Here is a 21,431-nt window from a genome sequence, read left to right on the forward strand (position 1 = left end):
AGAATATAGGGACTTTAAGGACTCCAGGACTACTTCTACTCATGCTTTACTAGTGCTTTGCAAGGGTAGAAAAAAAGCAGGCATTACACCAGTGAGGAACAGCTGAAGGAACAACTCCAGGGGAAGTAGAGCAGTCAACAAGACAAAAACTGAGCAAAGATAACAGAAAAACAGGTGGAACTCAAAATCCAAAAGTAAAGATGTAAAGGAGTTTCAAATTTAACAGCAAACCAACAACTGAAGGACAAAGAAAGCAACTGTTGTCAATATTCAGGAGATAGGAATTTAATTTATTAACAAAGAATAGTATTAAAAACAGCCTCACAACAAACAGTATTTAATATAGCCAAAAGCACAGAAGTTGTATAAACCAATTTATGAGACGTGGTTTGCTCCTTTTCTTTAAAATAATCAATGTTAAGCAGATCCTAAGGTAGAGTCAAAAGTTCTTTTCATACAGTCAGCGTAAAAATAATGCTGATTAGATTTTAAAGGAATATTTGAGACAGTCCCTCTAAACCCTTGCTCTTTTTTTCATAAATATTCATGTCAGTGGCAAATCCCATCAGGAGTTTGTTCTCACTTCCGTCAAAATCAAGAGGGTAAACAAATTTCCTTCTGAGAGAGTGGTTACCAAGGTCATTTGAAAGGATATTGGCTTAGAAGATCCAGCTTCACTGATTATACACTGTTTGGGGCCCCACAATATAAAAAAAGATATAAAGCTATTAGAGAGTGTCCAAAGGAGGCTACAAAGATGGAGAAGGGTCTGGAGGAGAAGTCGTGTGAGGAGAGGCTGAGGGATTTGGTTTGTTCAGCCTGGAGGAGACTGAGGAGAGACCTCACTGCAGTCACAACTTCCTTGTGAGGGGAACAGGGGGGCAGGCACTGATCTCTGCTCTGTGGTGACAGTGACAGGACTGAGGGAATGGCCTGGAGCTGTGTCAGGGGAGGCTTAGGTTGGGTATTAGGAAAAGGTTCTTCCCCCAGAGAGTGGCTGGGCCCTGAACAGGCTCCCCAGGGCAGGGGTCACAGCACCAGCCTTGCAGAGCTCAAGGAGTGTTTGGACAATGCTGTCAGGTGTGATTCCTGTGTGCAGAGCCAGGAGTTGAACTTTGATGATCCCAGTGGGTCCTTTCCAATTCAGGATATTCTATGATTCTTTATATGTTACATATATAGAGAGATACAGATAGATCTAGATCAATATACACATACACATAGCTGATAGTGCTGAAGACAATGCTCAGAAACTGCAAATGCCCCAAACTAGAAAGTAAGTAAATAAAAAGAAATCAAAATAATATTCAATTTCCTCTGCCTTTGGAACCCTAACTGCTGGTTTAAGGCAAAATGAGACCTGGCAACACCAATATAGTAACTTAAACTTAATGACCTCAACACACCGAGGCCATATTGCCAGAATTACACCCTACTTCTTCAGGAGAGGGAAAAGGGCTATGGAAAATATACTGCCACTATCAGAAACAGAAGAGGTGACTGAAGCACCCAAAATGAAACCCTAAAAGAAACCTGGTTGGAAAGAAAAGGAACATGTACACAGCCAACTTGTAGGTTTTACAAAAGGTATGACCAGCACCATGGTCCTCAGCAAAAACAATGACGATGCCCTGTTTCCTTCAGCTCCTAAAAATGCAGTAGCAGGTCCACCCCCAGCCTCCTGACATCAGGACAGAGTGTGCAGGGAAGCTGCAGAGCTCAGCAGGGAAATGTGAAGTTGTGCTGTATTTGGTGCAGCTGTGTTATCTAAGGATGGCCACACTCTGGGTCCCTTTCATTAAGGGCAGGCTGACATAGGGATTGATGAATAACATCTGGCAGGAATGACCAACTGCAGCAAACAAAGCTGGCAGACAGCTTCAAATTACCAAGGTCAGGGTTCACTTAAAATAATTAGAATATTATCCTTTAATAGTCAGTTGTGTGAATTTTAGTTTCCACAAAATCATTTTGATATTGAAAAAATACTCAAGTTTCATAAACACCCTGAAGATGACAACTAAAGTTTGTTAGGAAAAAAAAAAACAAAAATAAACAAAACAAAAGAAACTTGTAGCAGAAGAGGTATTTTTAAATAACAAATGTACAGACTTTTTGGTATTCTTGTACACCAGTTTCCTCAGAATGGCAGGATTGAGGTGCCATTGTATTTCTCTGTTTCCTCTTCACAGAAGCATCAAATTCTGAGAAACTGACTTGTGAGATTTCAGGGCTTGCCAGACACCTGCAAAAGCAGACTGACAACCTGCAAATCTGCCATGTGGACCAGAGATATGGATGTAAAAAGAGAGCATGTCAAACCGACTGGGGGAAAAATAATCCACAGAAAAAGTACAAAGCTAGTAATAGTTCTCACGGAAAAATGAAACCACTGTCTAAATTGTTACTGAGAGTTAATACACTGTAAATAATGTGGAATTTTACCCAAACATGTGAGATGTGTCACTGCCCATAACGCTCTCAGCAGCTCCAGCCCTGACAGGGGCTTGGCCTCGGGGTGCCCCTGTCCCTGCAGCCACAGCTGATCCCTGTCCCAGCTCTGCTCTTGCCTCTGGGCTGCCGGAGGAGATCCCTGCCCCACTGCAATCCCTCACAGAACCAGGACAGACCTAACCCTGCAGTCTTCTGTGTAGAAAAAAGAAATGTAAGTCTCCCCCCTTTTTAAAAATAATTTTAAAACATCAGTTCTGCAGTTTCCTACATATCTCAACCAGGTATGACATTTCATAGCAAAATAACCACAACTGAGGAACTTACAGATTTTGTAAAAAGCCATCATGATTTGGACCACCCAGACACAAACATAAAATCAAGTGCTCATGTTCCTGAATGTAATGCTCTCACCTCCCCTTTGCAAATCTGATCCCAAGTTGTTAAAAATGCTCAAAGATTTGACATAGATTTCCATTGCAGACAGACCAAATAACCAAAGGATATACATAGTTGCCTATCTAAAAATGTGCTTCTGAGTTGATTCCTTTCCATGATTTAAAGTTTCCCCTCTTAAGAAATTTTACTGTAACACACAGAAAATTTAGAAACATAGTGTACAGTCAGTTCCACAGTGTGGTGTGTCTTGTGTGCAAAAGACAGACAGCATCACTCCCTTGCTGTTATTACCACAGACCTGTACTGGCCTCATTACATCGAGGAAAATGGGATGTTATGTTTGGCAGGAAGTCCTGGCAGAAGGCAAAGAGTCAGACCAGCCACACATGGCAGCTCCCCAGTCACTTGCCTCTTGCCCCTCTGCAGTCACAGGCTCTTACTTGTAAGGATTCAACAGCAACCTGAGACAAAATCAACATTTGCCAGTGAGAAAACAGGCGAAGGGTAACCTCCAGCAACACCTGACAGTAACCCAGCTCACTCTGGGAACAGGAAACATTTTCTGGGAAAAAGCAGATATAGTCCAGCTTGTTTCAACCATCCCTCGACAACCCGCTGCCTTGGCAAGGAGCTGTCAGCAGGAGCAGTCCATCAGCCAGCTGCCTGATGGGAGCTTGCTCCAGCTGTCAGAATTTTTCAGGAGCCTGTTCAGGGCTGGAGCTCACTCTCATTGCAGGTGGCTGACAAGTAAAAGCCCAAAAGAGCTGCAGTCCTGTCTGAACTTGTGAGCTGCTGTGCACCATGGTGTCTGCCAAGCCTTACCCTCTCCTGCTCAAACACACAGAAAGTGCCTCACTGCAATGGCAGGGATTCCTCACAGATCTTTCCACACTGGAAATGAGGGGTGACTAGGAATTGAATGGCATGGATTTGAAGAAATATTTATAATACAAAACATGAGTTGCTGCATCAGCTCTGAAAAGGGCTTGGGAGGAGGGCAAGGAGTTTGTTGAATTGAACTGGTGCACAGGGCTTGCCAGATGAACTTTATTTAAATTATTCATCTTTGCAGACATTAGGTCTTACTTTTGTTTTCCCTTTGTGCACTTCTGTTGCCATTTGTCAGTGCCACTTACCACGATGTCTTCATACAAGAATGGCCAAGAACATTTTGGAGAGCATGGCTTCCTGTGAACTGGAACGCTAAGCACCATCTACACCACAAAATCCATTATTAATACTTTAGTTTATTCTCATATGTCACATACTACAAGCTTGATTTTTTTCTGTTCCCTGTCCTGCCTTCTCGTGGTCTTTGTGCAGTAAGAGCAGCTTTGTTAATGGAAGAGTAAACATAGACCAGGATTTTGCTTTAGAGACAGCATATACCCACTGCAAATAAATCTAACCCCATACTCCTTGTGATGGGCTTACAAATAGGGAAATATTTTCTAACTCAGATGAAGGACTTACTTTCAATTCCTTTGGACTGATCTGTTTCAGCAAACCAATTTACTCTTCCAATAGGGAAATGAGCTAGAAATCAGCAATATCTTTCTGAAGAGTTAAAAGTTGCCTTTCGTTACACACAAAATATTTATGTTTTTTAATGCACATTATTGCTGAAATGTCGGAGTGATTTCATAAGTATGACACATATTAACGATTTGCCTACAATATGGCAGACAAAAATATTGCAAAAGAATGGTTTGGATAAGAATAAAACGGAAGAACTTAAAGGGCTGCAGTGCGTGTCTCATGCTGTTACTGTTAGCCAAGAGGTCAGAAATGCCTTGAAGACATTTAAAGGTACAGTATAATATTCTTGGTTTTGACATGCAGCTGAAGAGAGGTATAGAATCCCCAATCTAAAACAATTCTCCTAAAAACAGAGTCAAAACACAATTCAGGTGTTCCAATTTCCAAAAGACAGTCAAACACTGCAAGCTTCCAGAGTGCTGGTGAAACAAAGAGGCATCAGTGACACACCAAGAGCACTGCTGGCATTCCTACAAATGCTGCCTTCCCTTCTTAAAGAACCACTCAGAATTTGATGTATTTGGCTGGAAATTTCCCTAAACTCTAAGTCAAAGCAAGTATCCAGTTATGGTTATCTTCTGTTCCTCCCAGACATGTATTTTCTACCTCATTATAATAAATGTCAAGTACCAACAAGACACTCAAAGTATGGTTCTCAACACCCACTGAAACAGATGCACATGTAGAAGCTTTAACTGAAGCAGTAAGGAGAGCAATGGAAAGACAAGCCAGAAGAGCACACAGGAATGCCCAGAGTCACAACCAGGTCCAGGTCATCCCTTTTCAGCTCCAAAGAGACATAAAAGCCACCTGTAGCATTTCCATAGCCAAATACACACACACAGTGTTACTTAATATGGTGAACCAATGGCAGTAACTGCAGCTGAATGAACATTTTCAGTCAAAGCTCTCTGGACAAACCATATCACAAAGGGGATGCAGACACAGTCCAACCAGCTGCCTTAATGTGACAAAAAAGACACCAGTGCTGCAAAGCTGAAGCAAAATACTGGTCAGATGCCTTCACAAGAAACACTTTCAGCTAGTCGTGTGTTTGTTTTTTCTTACTACAGTAATAGGAAAGGTACCTGCTTTCAGCACAGTGCACTCACTCCTTTCCCAGAAAAGTATGGGAAAGACCTGCATATTATTTGTTAGGATTGTTTTCTTATTTACACATTTCACTACGACTGTAACTCAGCGTTTCAGGTGTAATGTTTCTGGTATGTGTCCCTGGGCAATTTAGAACGGGGAATGTCTGCAAGCCAGCATGATTTTAGTCTTCAGCTATACAGAGGCTGTACATGTTAATTTTGGGCTCTTTTACTAACAAATCACACAGTATAACCAGAAAGTCACAACGGATGGACTCAAGACAGGCAGACTCAAGTAATTACATTTGAGTGCATTGCCCTGAAGTTGACAACTCCAAAGAAAACTGGAACAGGCACAGACTCACAATTTAACTGAGGCAGGAGTTGGAAGCAGCATCTTCCCCCATCTGGCCAGTCAGGATCAGGAAGCCTGACAAAAGACCTCTGAGGGACACCAGGATGGACCAGAGACCCTGGCAGGTTAAAACTCTCATGGCACAGCCTAAAAGGACACAGACTTTGCTGAGTGGCTCATGTTGCCAGCCCACACTGGTTAAGTGTAGGCTTAGGGTAAACCATGCAGCACAGCAAAGCATGGCTGCAGAAGCCTGAATACAGCACTACTTCCAAACTGCAGTGCTATTCTTAGTGAATGTATGTTCAGCACATCTAAATCCAGTACCCTAAATAACAATGGCATTTCCTCAAAAGAACAAGAAGAAGGCGAGAAGTAGGGAAGAAAAAAATCAGATGTCTTCAATCACGCTGCTCAAATTATAAGGAAATGCGTCTATTCAGAGTTGTGACAAATTTTAAATTTCACACAACAGGACAGAAAGGGTTTCCTTCCATATCAATACCACATTTGAATCTTCAAAACAAGATTAACTTATAAAACTTCTAAATCATCCGACCTGCACATGTGCAGTACTCTCACACATACGTATTTTTATCTACTACAAGATCTGAAGCAAGTGATAGCACTAACATAAAATTTAATGTTATATATCTTACTGCAAAGCTGCAGAAGTTTCTTCTCTGTCTCCCTGAAGGTCACAGCTGCACTACACAAATCAAAGATGTATACACCCATATGGAGATATTTATTCACCAGTTTCAAATAAATAAATGCAATCAATAATCTTTATTATATATATCCTGCATGTTTTAGTTGTGGGTCTTCTTTTCTCTCCTCAAAAACAGCTCATAATGACCTGCTAGTGTCCCACAAGAACAACCCAAAATACGCAAAATTTCAAGTACTCTTTTTCAGGTCTATGCATCAGGCAGCAAAACTTGGTCTTTTAGAGCAGCCCATCTGAACCCCACAGATATCATCTGTCCTTAGCTGAAGACATATTTTCACTGAGCAAGCAAAAAAGCATGAAGTTATATAAAGTCTATCTGCTCAAATGGCAAAAAACCTTTGCCAAAAATGTCCAGCCACCGCCAGCTTGAGCTGCACAGGCTGGCAGAAGCTCAGCACTCTGACATGGCTGGAGGTGTTTCCCTCTCCCAGCCTGTAATTTGCCCTGCATGCTGCCAGCTCTCCCGAATACTGAGCCAATGTTCAACAGCCAAAACGAGGGCAGTGAAGATGTGCAGAAGGCTGGAAGGAACAGCACCATCCAGAGCAGCAAGATGGGTCCAACCCTCAGTGCTTATTTCACATCAAATAGCACAAGAGGACACAGGAGAACATCCAAGAAAAATTTATGGGATCATGTCCTGATTTTGGCTCACAAGCAGGCTTCCCTCTCCCCGGAGCCTCATGATCTCATGGAAACCACTGTGCTAACTCACACTCAGGGAGCCAGGGATGCTCACCCAGGGGAAGGCAGGACAGCTGGGCAGCCCACCTCAGACTCCAGGGGTCAAATTAAAATACACAAGCATGAGAGTAGCCAGGAGCTGAAACTGCTGTCCAGGAGAGAGAATTCACAGAACGACTGGGTTGGAAGAGACCTTCAAGATCATTGAGTCCAACCCAAGCCCTAACACCTCAACTAGACCATGGCACCAAGTGCCATATCCAGTCTTTTTTTTAAACACATCCAGGGATGGTGACTCCACCACCTCCCCGGGCAGACCATTCCAGTACTTTATCACTCTTTCTGTGAAAAACTTTTTCCTAATATTCAACCTCTATTTCCCTTGGTGCAGCCTGAGACTGTGTCCTCTCATTCTGTCAGCTGCTGCCTGGAGAAAGAGACCAACCCCACCTGACTACAAACACCTTTCAGGGAGTTGTAGACAGTGATAAGGTCAGCCCTGAGTCTCCTTTTCTCCAGGCTAAACCCCAGCTCCCTCATCACCCTGGGACGGATCCCATCTGGTCCCATAGATTTATGGATATCCAAGTGTCTCAGCAGTTCTCTGACTGCCTCCTCTTGGATAATGGGGGGGAAGAAGAACGTTATCCTCTTGGATAACATCCTGAAAAAGAGGGGATGTTTCCAGCAGTGCAAAATCGGTCTGGGAGAAAGCTGTTTTGGAAATCTCCCCCACACTGAAGACATACCTGGGAGCCCTGGCCAGAGTCCAGACCTGGGCCCTGCTGTGTCAGCACCTGAACAGAGACTGAGGCAAAGGATCCTGCCCAAGACCTGGGATGCCAGGAATGAGACAGCAGGGATGGGTAGGAGGAGGCCCAGGACAGCTATGGGGAGAAAACAGAGTCCACCAGGATCAGCAACAGGCCACAGCTGCCTAATGTTTCCTGGAGGGAATGCACAGCTCTCAAAAGCAATCAAATTAAGAAATACTGCTGAGAAGAATGACAGGGTAAAGGAAGGCAAGGTAGCTACTTTTCCAAGGTAGCATCTGCTAAGTGCTAGAGGAAAAGCACAAAAACAGAGCTAAAAATAAAATCAAGAGGGCTGATGAGAAGGGCTGGCCAGCCAGTCCAGTAACTTGTGTTAAGGAAACAAACCAAAGCTCATGAGCAACACTTTACCTCCAAATAAGCCTTTCAGCAGGAAAAATTAATTTTAACAGTAGTCCAGCACCAGGGTATTCGGACAGACTCATTTTAGCAAGCTACTAGCAGGCTCTTGACGTGCTGCCATGCCAAATGCATTCTCCCTCCATCTTCAGAGAAATGAAGAAGTGTAATTGTAGACATTTCTCTCAGGGAAAATTCCTGCAGCTGCCAAGAAACACCATTTAGAGGTAATGGTGGGTTGGGGAAGGATTTCTTATCATCCTGTTGCTGCATTTGACAGAGCTTTACTCTCTGTGTAACTACTCCTTCCACATTTTGTATTATGTACATGCCAAAGATACCATTTATTTCCTCAGGCACAATGGAATCTCATCAAGATTGTTCAGCCAAATCAATGGAAAATATTGGCAAAACTGTGCTTGCAATATGTATTAACTTGGGGAAACCTAATTTTTTCCTTGTATCTCTCAAAAAATACAAAAATCCTTTCTCTCTTCCTATGAAGATGTGCCAAATAACAAGTCAAAGTGGTTTCAAACTCAGGCAGAGATCTTAAGTGGCTATTTCAAGTTACAGGAAAGATTAAAATAGTTAAATTTAAAACCCACAATCTGGAGCCATTTTCAAGGTATTGCAGCACAAATTTTCAGTTTGAACAAACTTAAGAGTGCCCTTTAGATACAATCAATAGTTAGAAATAGTGCCAGGGAAATGCCAGCGAGCCAGCCATGTCCTGTATGCCGAGATATTCCTTTACTGCATTAAAAAAAATCAAGTGAATGCCTTGTGAAATGGATGATACAAACACATTGTAATTTTTCACATAACTTGAAACAGCAAATTCAAAGGAATAAACTCAAAAAAACCCAAAACACAGCCATTTTGGAAGCCGAAAACTTAGCCAGGAATTAAGAGGACCATGTAACTTGTTACCCCAATTAGGGAAAAAAAAGTTCCAGAAGTTTCACATAAGTACCAGGAAAGATTGACAATATTAAATTTGAGTCTGTATTACAATGCACTACATATTAGAATTTCATGAAGTATTAGATCACTGATATGCTTTTTGGACAAAAAATGAGAGTGTGATGGGGGTGCCGGGAGGGAGGGATGGGTTCCTCTTCACTGCTTTGCACTCCAAACAATCACAGTGCAGGACTGGGGATCTGTGCCTTGGGAGCAGTCTCTGCCAACAAAGATACTCCTGTTTATCCACTAACATCAGAACAGCTCAGTGTGGGCTTAAGCCCATGCCCATCTCCAAACTCTGCAAAGTAAGTCTAAGCAGCTTGCCTTAGACTATATGTAAAATGTGTATTGAGTGTGAATTTTCAAACCAGTGGCTTATTCAGCTGAATGCCAATACAAGAACTTGCCAGATCTTGCTCCCTGCACCTTTATCAGCCACAAATCTGACCAATCAATACCCATTCTGTTCATAGCTCGAGTAAGAGAATAAAACCATATTTCAGTGATATTCATTTCTAACTACTCATTTCAACTGTGAGATGAGACAAAAGTAAAACACAATCAACACTTCCAAATTACTTTTAGAATCAATGTTATTGATAAACAAAATTATAAGCACATTTATACTTTTCACAGAAAGAACCTCACACATACTGGTGGCTTTCTCAAGTGCAAGCTTTTATAAGCACTCTGGTTTTTACACTGTAGATGTTTGGCAAGCCCTTGTCATGCCAGCACTTACTGCTGCAGTGGACCAAAAAGATAAGGGGGGTACAGCATCTTGCAGGTATGAAAAAAACCTGTCATTGACGGTTCAATGGCACCTCTTGTACCACCTCCAATGCTTGCCCATATTTAGCTACCCAAGGCATTAAATGCCGTTAGTTTGTCTGTGCTGTCTAGCAAGGTGTACTTCCCTGTGAGAGAAAGGACAGTTCAACAACTCATTGAAATTAATTTCACTCTGTTTATGTGATCTCACCCTGGAGATTTCAGTTGCATTGAAGAACCCAGGTGATGCTGCAGAGTGAGCAGGCTGAGCAGAGAGAATGCAATGACCTGATTATTTAAGGACCATTCAGGAAGAATTGTACTGCTTTGGTAATGCTTATAAAGCCACAAGGAGTTTTCAGTAGGGAATTACTACAGCTCATGAAAATAGTCCACTTCACACAGGAATATATGAAAGGAGTGTCAGGAGATGAGTTAACATTATTGATTGGTATTAACATGACATATCTGTTATGCCTGAGGTCACCTGAGAATGTAATTTATATTAGGCTTCTCTGCTGCTGGCAGTCTTACTCATATGCAACTATCCAGATAAGTGGGGCTTGTTCAGACAGAGCCAGCCCATCCAAATCACAACTGTGGGTACAGCCGTGCCTCAGAACACACTTACCTGCTTGCATTCAGAACATCACAGAACCACAGCATGGCCTGGATTGGAACGGATCTTAAAGCTGGTCTAGTTCCAAGGCCCCTGCTGTGCACAGGGACACCTTTCCTTGCAGTATCCATTCCCATGCTGGGTTTTGTGATGCATCCTTGGCAGCACACAACACACCCAGGTCTGTGCCCACCACGGGTCACGAGTGGCACTCGCAGCTCCAGATGTGGATCCTGTACATACAAATTGTCACCCAGAACTGAAAAGGCAACCAGCAAACTGTGCTTAAAAGAAAAACACAACAAAAGAACTCTCAGCTGGCACAACAGGCCCCACCCTTGACACTGCAGAGCACCAGCTACTCAGGGCTCTGGAGATTGCTTCTTGACCATTCTGCAGCTTGGTCTAAAAGAGAGGAGCTATGAGTAGGAATCAAATTACTGCAATGCCAGATTTTTTTAAAGCCTGCCATTTGACTTTAAACAATCTTAAATGCTTTCTTCCTTCAGTTTTGTCCTCCTATCCTTTGTCTATTTAAAGTATAAACTGTATTTGGCATACACTCTATTGGATATAATATAAACTCTATTGCCTCTCTCTGAAGGGCTGAAGCACTCAGAAGTCTCACTCACAGATGCACACCTTGATCTTGAGAACTAACCTTTCCACAACCTGACTTCCATCTACTCATATTTAATCCATAATATACATAGGTTATAAGCATATGATGCTTATGTATATATTGTTTTCTTTGAATTAAATTTCACACCGTTTTTGAAAATAGTTTCATAATATTATATGGTCTTCAAGTGATTTCAGTGACATCTCTCTCAAGGTTCATGGTCCCTTCACACCAGTACTCTGCTCCAGTGCACAGTTCCCATTCATTCTATCATAGATAAGCTTTTCTTTTCATCTACCAGAAGTGTAAGACACAAGTACCACAGCCTTACATCATACAGTGCCACTTGATTTCACCTTCACATCCCCCTACTACTGAACTTGGGATCTCCATATGTATACATACACAGCTGTACCCTCCCCAACACCACAAAAAGTCACTGAAGAGCTCCAAGATCACATCTTCCTCTTCAGTCCTTAGGGAAAAGGTTTTACACTTGTTTTAACTTCCAAAAGGTGCATCTCTAAACTGCTCTTGAAGAGAAAACAGACTTTCCTCTGAGTAGTGCCACCAGAGAGATTTTGTCAGTGCCTCATTAGCTTTGAGTGTACCAACGTCAGAATACCCCAGCATCCTTTCAAAACCTGAAAACACAGTTACAGTTAAAACAACTGCTGCTTCAAAGGCTGTTAAGTATTTTAAGAATTTTAATTATTTGCATATTTTTCAGTTTTCTTCCTTATGCTGAGCAGATAATTAGTTCAGTTACATTTTCACAGGTGGAATACTGGCTTGATTTCTACTTGCCTAGCATCAAAAAACTGATAGCAAAACTCTTAGGGCAAGAAAATTCCACGTATTTAGTGTGGTGATTAACATAGTCTTTGGAATTGTGGAGCACAAACGTCCTACACCAAAAACTTCAGTGTTACCAAATTATGAGTTCAAGAGCTGATTAGACTATTCCTGATGTTTAAAGTACAATCTACTATTGAATACAAGCATTTTGCATGAATCCAAAACAGACTGCTTGGCTTTGTTTATAAAGTAGTCCAGTGTCAACATCTTGGTAATGGTTCAATAAGCTTGTGCCTGTATAATCAAGAGGGCCTCAAACACATGTGCTGTAGAGATTTTTTTTTTAAAGTCTATTTTAGTTGACTTAATGGCATTCTGTACCTAATGTGCATGGTTTACATATGAACACAGTACATATATTAGAGAAAATACCTATTAACAGTTTCATTAGGTTTCATACTGGGAATAAAGATCTGAAAGAATATCACATTTCTCTACTAAAAACAAACAGAAGAAAAGTAACATGAAACATTAACTTAATATTAGGGTTTACAATTACAGCTGGTGATGATTTAAGCTCTTTGGAGCCTTCGACACTAAGCATAAGGAGGAAACTGGACTTTCAAATGAGAGAAAGATGAAACAAGCAAGCTTTTGTGCAGCCAACTTGAAGATTACATGCAAAAAATTTGACTTTCAAGATTAGAGAGGTTACATTTGGCCTTTTAGGAAAACAGAGGATAGGATATTAGCATCCTCTGTAAACTACTTGAAGACTAACATTCACATGAACCGCAAACTGAAGCATTCACTCATCTTCCTAAGAAAATAAAGAGAATTTGGCAGTACAGTAATCCTTAGAGAAATGCCAGGACAGGAACTTCTGTTGTCTTTGTTGATTTAGCAACTGATGTGTGCAATACCTTAGTGTTTGGTAAAGAAAAAACATAACCATGTGTTCCAACATCTTTCGTCTTGGAAAGAAGCCACCTGGAACCCGTCAAGGAAAATAAAAAAACTAAACCTCAACTTACAAATACCACCATTATGCTATTTTACACCACTCCACGGACAGAACTACGTGTTAAGTAGGGACAGCTCCAGGAAACAAAAAATGGTATCACCAACATGCAGCTGTATTAGGGTTGTGTTAGACACCTTTGTCACCTGTTCACTGCCACACTTCCCCTTCAACCCAGAAATGCACCTCAGTTTGAAGCCATACCTACTTATGTGGAAGGCTGTTCTGACCACAAATTCTCACGGACTACACCTGTTAAACCACTGGGCATGCCAGTTTCCATTGGCTTTGCTTGCAATGCCTGCCAAATCAGGAGTGCTTAACCAGACAACATGCGGCTGCTTTAGAACAGGCAGAACCCACAAATCCCTTTCCTTTCGCATGGAAATGGCACCTAAATTTCAGCTCATTTCAAATCTTGCTACGGGAAATGCAAACAATTAGAAGCGAAATAGGATCAGCATGCTTTTTTTTATTTTATTTACTAAAAACCAGACAGACTCACCCATTCATTGTTCACACTAAAAACTGAGATTACCTTGCTGCATGCACAGTCTCAACCGGGCACCAAAAACTGCAGAAAGGCTCCGAAGTGCCACGGTCCAAGAGGCAAAGCTGGCCCATCGCACTTACACTCTACACTAAGAGACAGCACAAAACCTCTCTTGTCCTTCAGCAGCTTTGAGCGGTGTCGCCTCCTCTGTCGCCTGCCAAGGTGGCGGCACGGCAGTGCCGATGTGACACCCGTCAGTGTGACAGAGAACGCGCCGGGCTGCCACCAGCCTGCACTCGGCAGTGTTAAACCCGGCACGGCTGCAAGCTTTACTCGCTTTACCCACTCCAGTACTAACCCTGCACTCCACATCCAGCCTGCGGCTTCACCCGCGCTGGCGGGACTGGAGCAGCCTCAGAGCGACACAGCGCGGTGTGGGGAGCGAGCAGGGCGGGCCCGGCCCCTCAGGCTGCCGCGGACACCGCGGCGCTCCCGCAGCCGCCCCCGGCCCGGCCCCGCTCCCCGGCCCGGCTCTGCCCCGGCCCCGCCGCCCCTTCCTCCCCCTCCTCACCCTCGTACTCCAGGCTGGCCCGGGCGCCCAGGGCGAGCAGCGCGGCGAGGCGCAGCCAGCAGCTCCCCATGCTCCACACGGCGGCTCTGCCCGGCCCGGGCTGCGCGGCACAGGGGCAGCAGGAGGAGCAGCAGGAGGAGCGGTGGGACGGGGACATTCTCCGAGCGGCTCCCGGGCGCCGCCGGAGTCTCCTCCTCCTCCTCCTCCTGCTGCCCGGCCCCGCCTCGCCTCCCGGGAAGGCGCTCCGTTGTTTGGGATCCTGTGCCGGGGCTGCAGTGTCGCCTGTGCCCTGTGTTGTCCCCCCAGTGATCCCTGGCTCGCCTGTGCCCTGTGTTGTCCCCCCAGGGGCTCCTGCTGTCCGCTGCTCTCCGACGGGGCCTGCAGGAATCACCCGGTGATGCTCTGGCCCACAGAGGGGTCATAGAATCACAGGATCAGGATGGTTTGTATTGGAAGGGACCATAAAGATCTCCTCGTTCCAGCCCCACCGCCTCCTCTGGACTGACTCCAGCATCTCCATGTCCTTTCTGTGCTGGGGTGCCCAGAGCTGGATGCGCTGTTCCAGGTGGGGCCTCACCAGAGCAGAGGGGCAGAATCCCCTCCCTGAGCTCGCTGCCCACGCCGCTGTTGAGGCAGCCCAGGTGTGGGGTCCCTGCTCAGTGCCGTGAGCCCCGACCTGAACCAGGACACCGAGCTGGCTGGAACAGTGTGTCTGTCACCGATGTCCTTCCGTCTGTCCCTCCAAGGCAGGGAGAGAGGCAGGGAGGCTCCCAGTGGACAAGGGCAGGACGGGGAGGATGAGCCCCTCGTGCTCCCTCCGGTAACTCTTCTGGCATTGTAGGTCCCCTCTGGGGAAGTGTCATGCTGCCAGATCCCATCCCATCCATCCCATCCCATCCCATTCCATCCCATCCCAGGTGGCAGTGCCTGCCCATGCAGGCCTGGGGTTTTACAGGCAGCAGTGCAAGGAAACAGACAGCATTTCTCAAAGTGAACTGCTCTGGTTGCTCAGCATTTGCAGATGACCAGCTTTAAACGTGAAAAAAAAGGATCCCTAAGTCATGAGAGTAAGAAAAGAAAGTTTGGAGTCATCACATTTCTCATTAAAATTTTGAGCTGCCAGGATGTTGCGGAGTTACATTTTCAGGCTTTGTTCCATAACCACAAAGACTAGAATTTTTTTTCCCTGCCTTTCACATGAAAGCAAATTCCCCAGACACTCCAAGCCTATGGAGGTGGAGGCTTCAGGCAGAGCATCATATGCTCCAACATTTTCGATTTGACATCTGTCAGCTCTGCAGCTTGACTACAGGTAGACTTGGGATTTCTTTCTTTTTGCACTTCCTACCATGAACATTTAATGTGCAATCTAAACTGGTGAAGGTTTGGGAAGAGCCGTAGTCCCAGCCAGAGTTTGTGTGCTGAGGTAGTACAGGGGAGCGAGTCCAGGGAGTTCTGAGGGTCCCTCCCACATTCTGCACTGTTCACCTGGACAAATAGGGAAATACCACCTAGTCAGGAAAGGAACAAGTCTTTAAAAATAAGGGACACAGAATTGCAGAGGAAGGAGAGTCATCTCAAGGGGAAATGTTAGCCTGGAAACAGAAGAAGGTGACAATTCTGCCACACTTTGAGGCTGGCTGTACCAAAGTGGCCTAAGAAAAATGTGATCTTGCTGGCAATTAAAATAAAAATCTGCATGGGTGCTGTCTTTGGGAGCTTTCTCCAAAGCTTTTTCTTTTCATCTGACTTTTCCTTTGGATCAAGAGTGCCCCTGGATATCTCCCCACTTGGATCCCCTAATTTACTGTCTGAGACAGATGTGCACAGGAGTGAGTGCATCCCCGGGGCCAGGCTAGAGCTCCTCTGGAGTAAAACACCTGCTGGGGTTGGGTGGGCACTGATGCCTCAGCATAAACTGTTCTCTAAGTTGCTGTGCCCACTATGGTTGGAGTCAGAGTATGCTTGGCTTCAGTAATCTGTTTTGAACTTGTTTGCCAAAAAATGAAAAAAAAAAAAAAGATGGTAACAAAGGCAGTTTCATCAGAGCAACTGCAGTTTAACAACCTAAGAAATTCTTAGCTTTCCACATGTGAGGAGATTAAAATACTAGCATTACTCTGTTTAAAGAAGAACATCAAGAAAAGGAGTGCTTTAATCTGACAGTGATAATTGCTGTAGTTTATCTGTGCTGCCTTTGGTAAGAGTTCAGCGTTCCAATGTGCTGGAACAATAAAGGGACCTGAAGCAGATCTTCATGGGTCAGGTATCTCTTGCTTTCCCTTTGTGTATTGTCCTTGTAGCTGCCCATTTCCAAAACACTGGCTTTCATTTAGGTATTTCTGTGAGTATAAGGTCTGTACCACTGCCAGCAGAAGTATGAATGCAGCTGCAGCTTCTCCATCAGCTGTCCCAACACCACGAGTCACAGCCTCTCTCCTGGGCAGCCTTTTTGAGCCATTTCAAGCTGCATGGCCGCAGTGCAGGAATGTGGTGATTGTGGTGACAAATCCTCCTTGCTGGGTTGTCTCCTCAGTGTGAGAGACGAAGGTGTCAGTAGTAGCTGCCTTCGGTGACTGCAGCTGTGGTGTCTGAGTTAGTACAGGCAAGAATCCTGTTTGAATCCCTGGAATCAGTGGGACCTCAAGCTGCTTTCCTGTTGCTCCTGATTGTGCATGTGCAATTCCATCAGCTTAAACAACATAACCACTGGTGTTTGCAGAATTTTTACTTTGTCTTGCCTGTCCACTGCACGGGGTTCTTGCAGTGGGCACTGAGCAGGCATGCCTGCGATGCTGCTTTTCCTCTGACATCCAGCTCCTGGAGTGTCCTAACTGCCCTGGGAAAGGCAAGAGATTTAAGAGCTAACACAGTCTGCAACTTACAGCTCAAATTTAGACACAAATGTGGGCATAAGCAGCAGTGAGTGAGAATGCATCCTTCATGTCCAGACTGAGCCTTGGAAAAACGCCAGTGCCCAGGCGTGCATTCAGCCAGACTTCAATTTGCTCTGGAGTTTCTCTGTGCAAGGTAACGCTCATTCTTCGTTTTGGTAGAATGACAGCAATGTGAAATCACCCAAAAGACTGGGTTTTGAAAGGCAAATTCAAGGAAACTTAAAAAAAAGTTGAATTCCTAATAACAGATTTTTGTACTTTTCTTAAGGGATCTTTTAATAGGAGGAAGCATGTGAACTACGAATGATTTTTTAAAAGTCACATACATTGAATTTGAAGGCATAGTCCACTTTTTCCTCCCAGTTCAACTTTTAATTTTTATAGAAAAAATTCCAACTATTTAAGCTTGTGGTTAGTTGGAGTTCCTGGCACTCCTGGCACTACACGAGAATTAACCAGTCTACTTTTCATGGAAAACTCAGGTTTTGACTGCTCAGAGGTAAAAGAAAATTTTCAAGACTGAAATCAAGCAACACTAGACTAGAGGACTGAAATGTGTGAAAATGTCGTGGTTTAATAGAAAAATAAAGCCCAAAGCTAAGTTAAGTGCTCTTGGAGACTTAAAAAAATATTTTTGTGTCCTGGTTTTGGGCAAATTTGGGGGAAAACCTCCAGAAGGAGCCCCCAGACAGCAAACCCCACGACTCCTCCCCCCCCCACCCCACCGGGTTCGGGAAGAATTTCCTCGGAGAAGAGTGGGAGAAAAAACCTGTTTATTTAACAAGCAAGACACTCCCCAGCACAGGGAAAAAAGACAACACCAGCTGACAAAAAAACTCTTTCACCGTTCTGAAGGGATGACAAACTCAGTCTCTCTGGCGAGTGGTCGCTCAGTTATCAGTCTCTGGCGCTGGGGATGACTGCTGCAGGTGACAAAGTGTAGCCTCCCGGTGTTTCTTGGGGTTCCCAGGTCCCCGTCCGTTCAGATGGTATCCAGGAGAGGGAGGGGACGGGGTGGAAGAGAAAACAGTCCAGGGAAAAAGTTGGACTGCCTAGCTGAACTAACTAATAAGCAGAAAGCAAGGGCAAAGCGAAGGAAAGAAAAAGGCAGAAGCGAGCAAGCAGGCAAGCAAGCAGGCAAGCAAGCAAGCAAGCAAGCAAACCGAGCTAAAACCTCTCCTAAACATAGACCATGGGGGAGGTGAGCCGGCTGATAACAAGACAAAACAAAGCTTCACTCTCAGACTCAGTCCTGGAAGCACAGGACATAATACCAAACATAATCAGGACACACGATTGGAGATAGAAACACCATAACATCACCCTAGGACATTCCACCCCTTATCTCCATATCGTGAACATACTAAACAGCATGTGAAAACTTCAGCAAGTAGAAATTTCCATCTTTCACTTATTCGGACACATTTCCTTCTGTCTCATGCTGCCTCACCCCACAATCAGATCTCCCTGAGGCACACATCGTGTTGTTCCATCTCTCTGCATTACCCACCATGTACAACCTGGTCCTTGAGCAAAGACAATCCCACGAATGGGTTTGTCTGTACTCGGGGCAGAATTGATCCAAACTGCCTTCCCCAACAAACCTCTGATATGTGCCACTGGGACTTTGTCTCCATCTACTATATTCAGGGACTTAGACTGGGCAGGGCCCGCTCGGTTGGTGGAACCCCGGGTGTTAACTAACCAAGTGGCCTTTGCTAAATGCTGCTCCCAGTTTTTGAATGATCCCCCACCCAATGCTCTCAAGGTGGTTTTTAACAGTCCATTGTACCTTTCCACCTTCCCTGCAGCTGGTGCATGGTAGGGGATATGGTACACCCACTCAATGCCATGTTCCCTAGCCCAAGTGTTGATAAGGCTATTCTTGAAATGAGTCCCATTGTCTGACTCAATCCTCTCAGGGGTGCCATGCCTCCAAAGGACCTGCTTTTCCAGGCCCAGGATGGTGTTACGGGCTGTAGCGTGAGACACAGGGTAGGTCTCCAACCATCCAGTGGTGGCTTCCACCATGGTCAGTACATAGCGCTTGCCCTGGCGGGTTTGAGGCAGTGTGATGTAGTCAATCTGCCAGGCCTCTCCATACTTGTACTTGGACCACCGCCCCCCATACCAGAGGGGCTTCACCCGCTTGGCTTGCTTGATGGCAGCGCACGTCTCACAGTCATGGATAACTTGAGAAATACTGTCCATGGTTAGATCCACCCCTCGGTCTCGTGCCCACTTATATGTGGCATCTCTGCCCTGATGACCTGAGGCATCATGGGCCCATCGAGCCAGGAACAACTCTCCCTTGTGTTCCCAATCAAGGTCTATCTTCGACACCCCTATCTTTGCAGCCTGATCTACCTGCTGATTGTTTTTCTGCTCTTCATTAGCCCTACTTCTGGGAACATGGGCATCTACATGGCGAACCTTCACAGGTAATTTCTCTAACCGGGTAGCGATATCTTTCCACTCTTCGGCAGCCCAAATTGGTTTTCCTCTACGCTGCCAGTTAGCCTCTTTCCATCTCTCCAACCATCCCCACAGAGCATTGGCTACCATCCATGAATCGGTATAAAGGTAAAGCTTTGGCCACTTCTCTCTTTCAGCAATGTCTAAGGCCAGTTGAACCGCTTTGAGTTCAGCAAGTTGACTGGATCCACCCTCTCCTTCAGTGGCCTCTGCTACCCGTCGCGTGGGGCTCCATACGGCTGCTTTCCACCTCCGATTCATCCCCACAATGCGACAGGAACCGTCGGTGAATAGAGCATAGCGTGTTTCCTCTGCTGGCAGTTGGTTATATGGTGGAGCTTCTTCAGCCCGTGTCACTGGTTCTTGTTCCTCATCTGTGACACCAAAACTTTCACCTTCAGGCCAATTTGTAATTACTTCCAAAATCCCAGGGCGATTCAGTTTTCCAATCCGGGTGCGCTGTGTAATGAGGGCAATCCACTTGCTCCATGTAGCACTGGTGGCATGGTGGGTTGAGGGAACCTTTCCTCTGAACATCCACCCCAGCACTGGCAGTCGGGGTGCCAGGAGGAGTTGTGCTTCTGTGCCAACCACCTCTGAGGCTGCTTGGACCCCTTCGTAGGCAGCCAAGATCTCCTTCTCTGTTGGGGTGTAGTTAGCTTCAGACCCTCTGTAGCTCCGACTCCAAAATCCTAATGGTCGGCCTCGAGTCTCACCAGGCACCTTCTGCCACAGGCTCCAGGACAGACCATGGTTCCCGGCTGCAGAGTAGAGCACGTTCTTCACATCTGGTCCCGTCCTGACTGGGCCAAGGGCTACTGCATGAGCAATTTCCTGCTTTATCTGGGCAAAAGCTTGTTGCTGCTCAGGGCCCCAATGGAAATCGTTCTTCTTGCGGGTGACCAGGTAAAGAGGGCTCACAATCTGACTGTACTCAGGAATGTGCATCCTCCAAAAACCTATGGCGCCTAAGAAAGCTTGTGTCTCCTTCTTGTTGGTTGGTGGGGACATAGCTGTGATTTTGTTGATGACATCAGTAGGAATCTGACGCCGTCCATCTTGCCACTTCACTCCCAGGAACTGGATCTCTCGAGCAGGTCCCTTAACTTTACTCTTCTTGATGGCGAAGCCGGCTTCCAGGAGGATTTGGATGATTCTCTCTCCTTTCTTGAACACTTCTGCTGCTGTGTTCCCCCACACAATGATATCATCAATATATTGTAAATGTTCTGGAGCCTCACCTTTTTCTAGTGTAGTCTGGATCAGTCCATGGCAGATAGTAGGACTGTGCTTCCACCCCTGGGGCAGTCGATTCCAGGTGTACTGCACTCCCCTCCATGTGAAAGCGAACTGAGGCCTGCACTCTGCTGCCAGAGGAATGGAGAAAAATGCATTGGCGATATCGATAGTGGCGTACCACTTTGCTGCCTTGGACTCCAGCTCGTACTGCAGTTCCAGCATGTCCGGCACGGCAGCGCTCAGTGGTGGAGTCACCTCATTCAATGCACGATAGTCTACGGTCAGTCTCCATTCTCCTTCAGATTTACGTACAGGCCAGATGGGGCTGTTGAAGGGTGAGTGGGTTTTGCTGACCACCCCTTGGCTCTCCAGCTCACGGATCATTTTATGGATGGGAACCACGGCATCTCGAGTTGTTCTGTATTGTCGGCGATGCACTATGGAAGTGGCAATTGGTACCTTTTGCTCTTCTCCTTTCAGAAGTCCTACAGTACTTGGATTCTCAGACAGTCCAGACAAGGTGTTCAAT

General features: G+C 45.2%; 1 protein-coding gene across 1 annotated transcript in view; it reads right to left on the reverse strand.

Annotated features, from left to right (window-relative positions):
* Positions 1 to 13,856, reverse strand: part of SRPX (sushi repeat containing protein X-linked) — a 40,436-nt gene extending 26,580 nt beyond the window's left edge. The window contains exon 1 of the mRNA XM_088160371.1: positions 13,766 to 13,856. Within this exon, the coding sequence (XP_088016497.1) occupies positions 13,766 to 13,775 (10 nt within the window). The 5' untranslated portion in view covers positions 13,776 to 13,856. The remainder of the gene's footprint in view (positions 1 to 13,765) is intronic.
* Positions 13,857 to 21,431: the final 7,575 nt, after the last annotated feature.

Source organism: Sturnus vulgaris, chromosome 2, assembly GCF_052056855.1.
Source record: "Sturnus vulgaris isolate bStuVul1 chromosome 2, bStuVul1.hap1, whole genome shotgun sequence".
Taxonomy (NCBI): Eukaryota; Metazoa; Chordata; class Aves; order Passeriformes; family Sturnidae; genus Sturnus; species Sturnus vulgaris.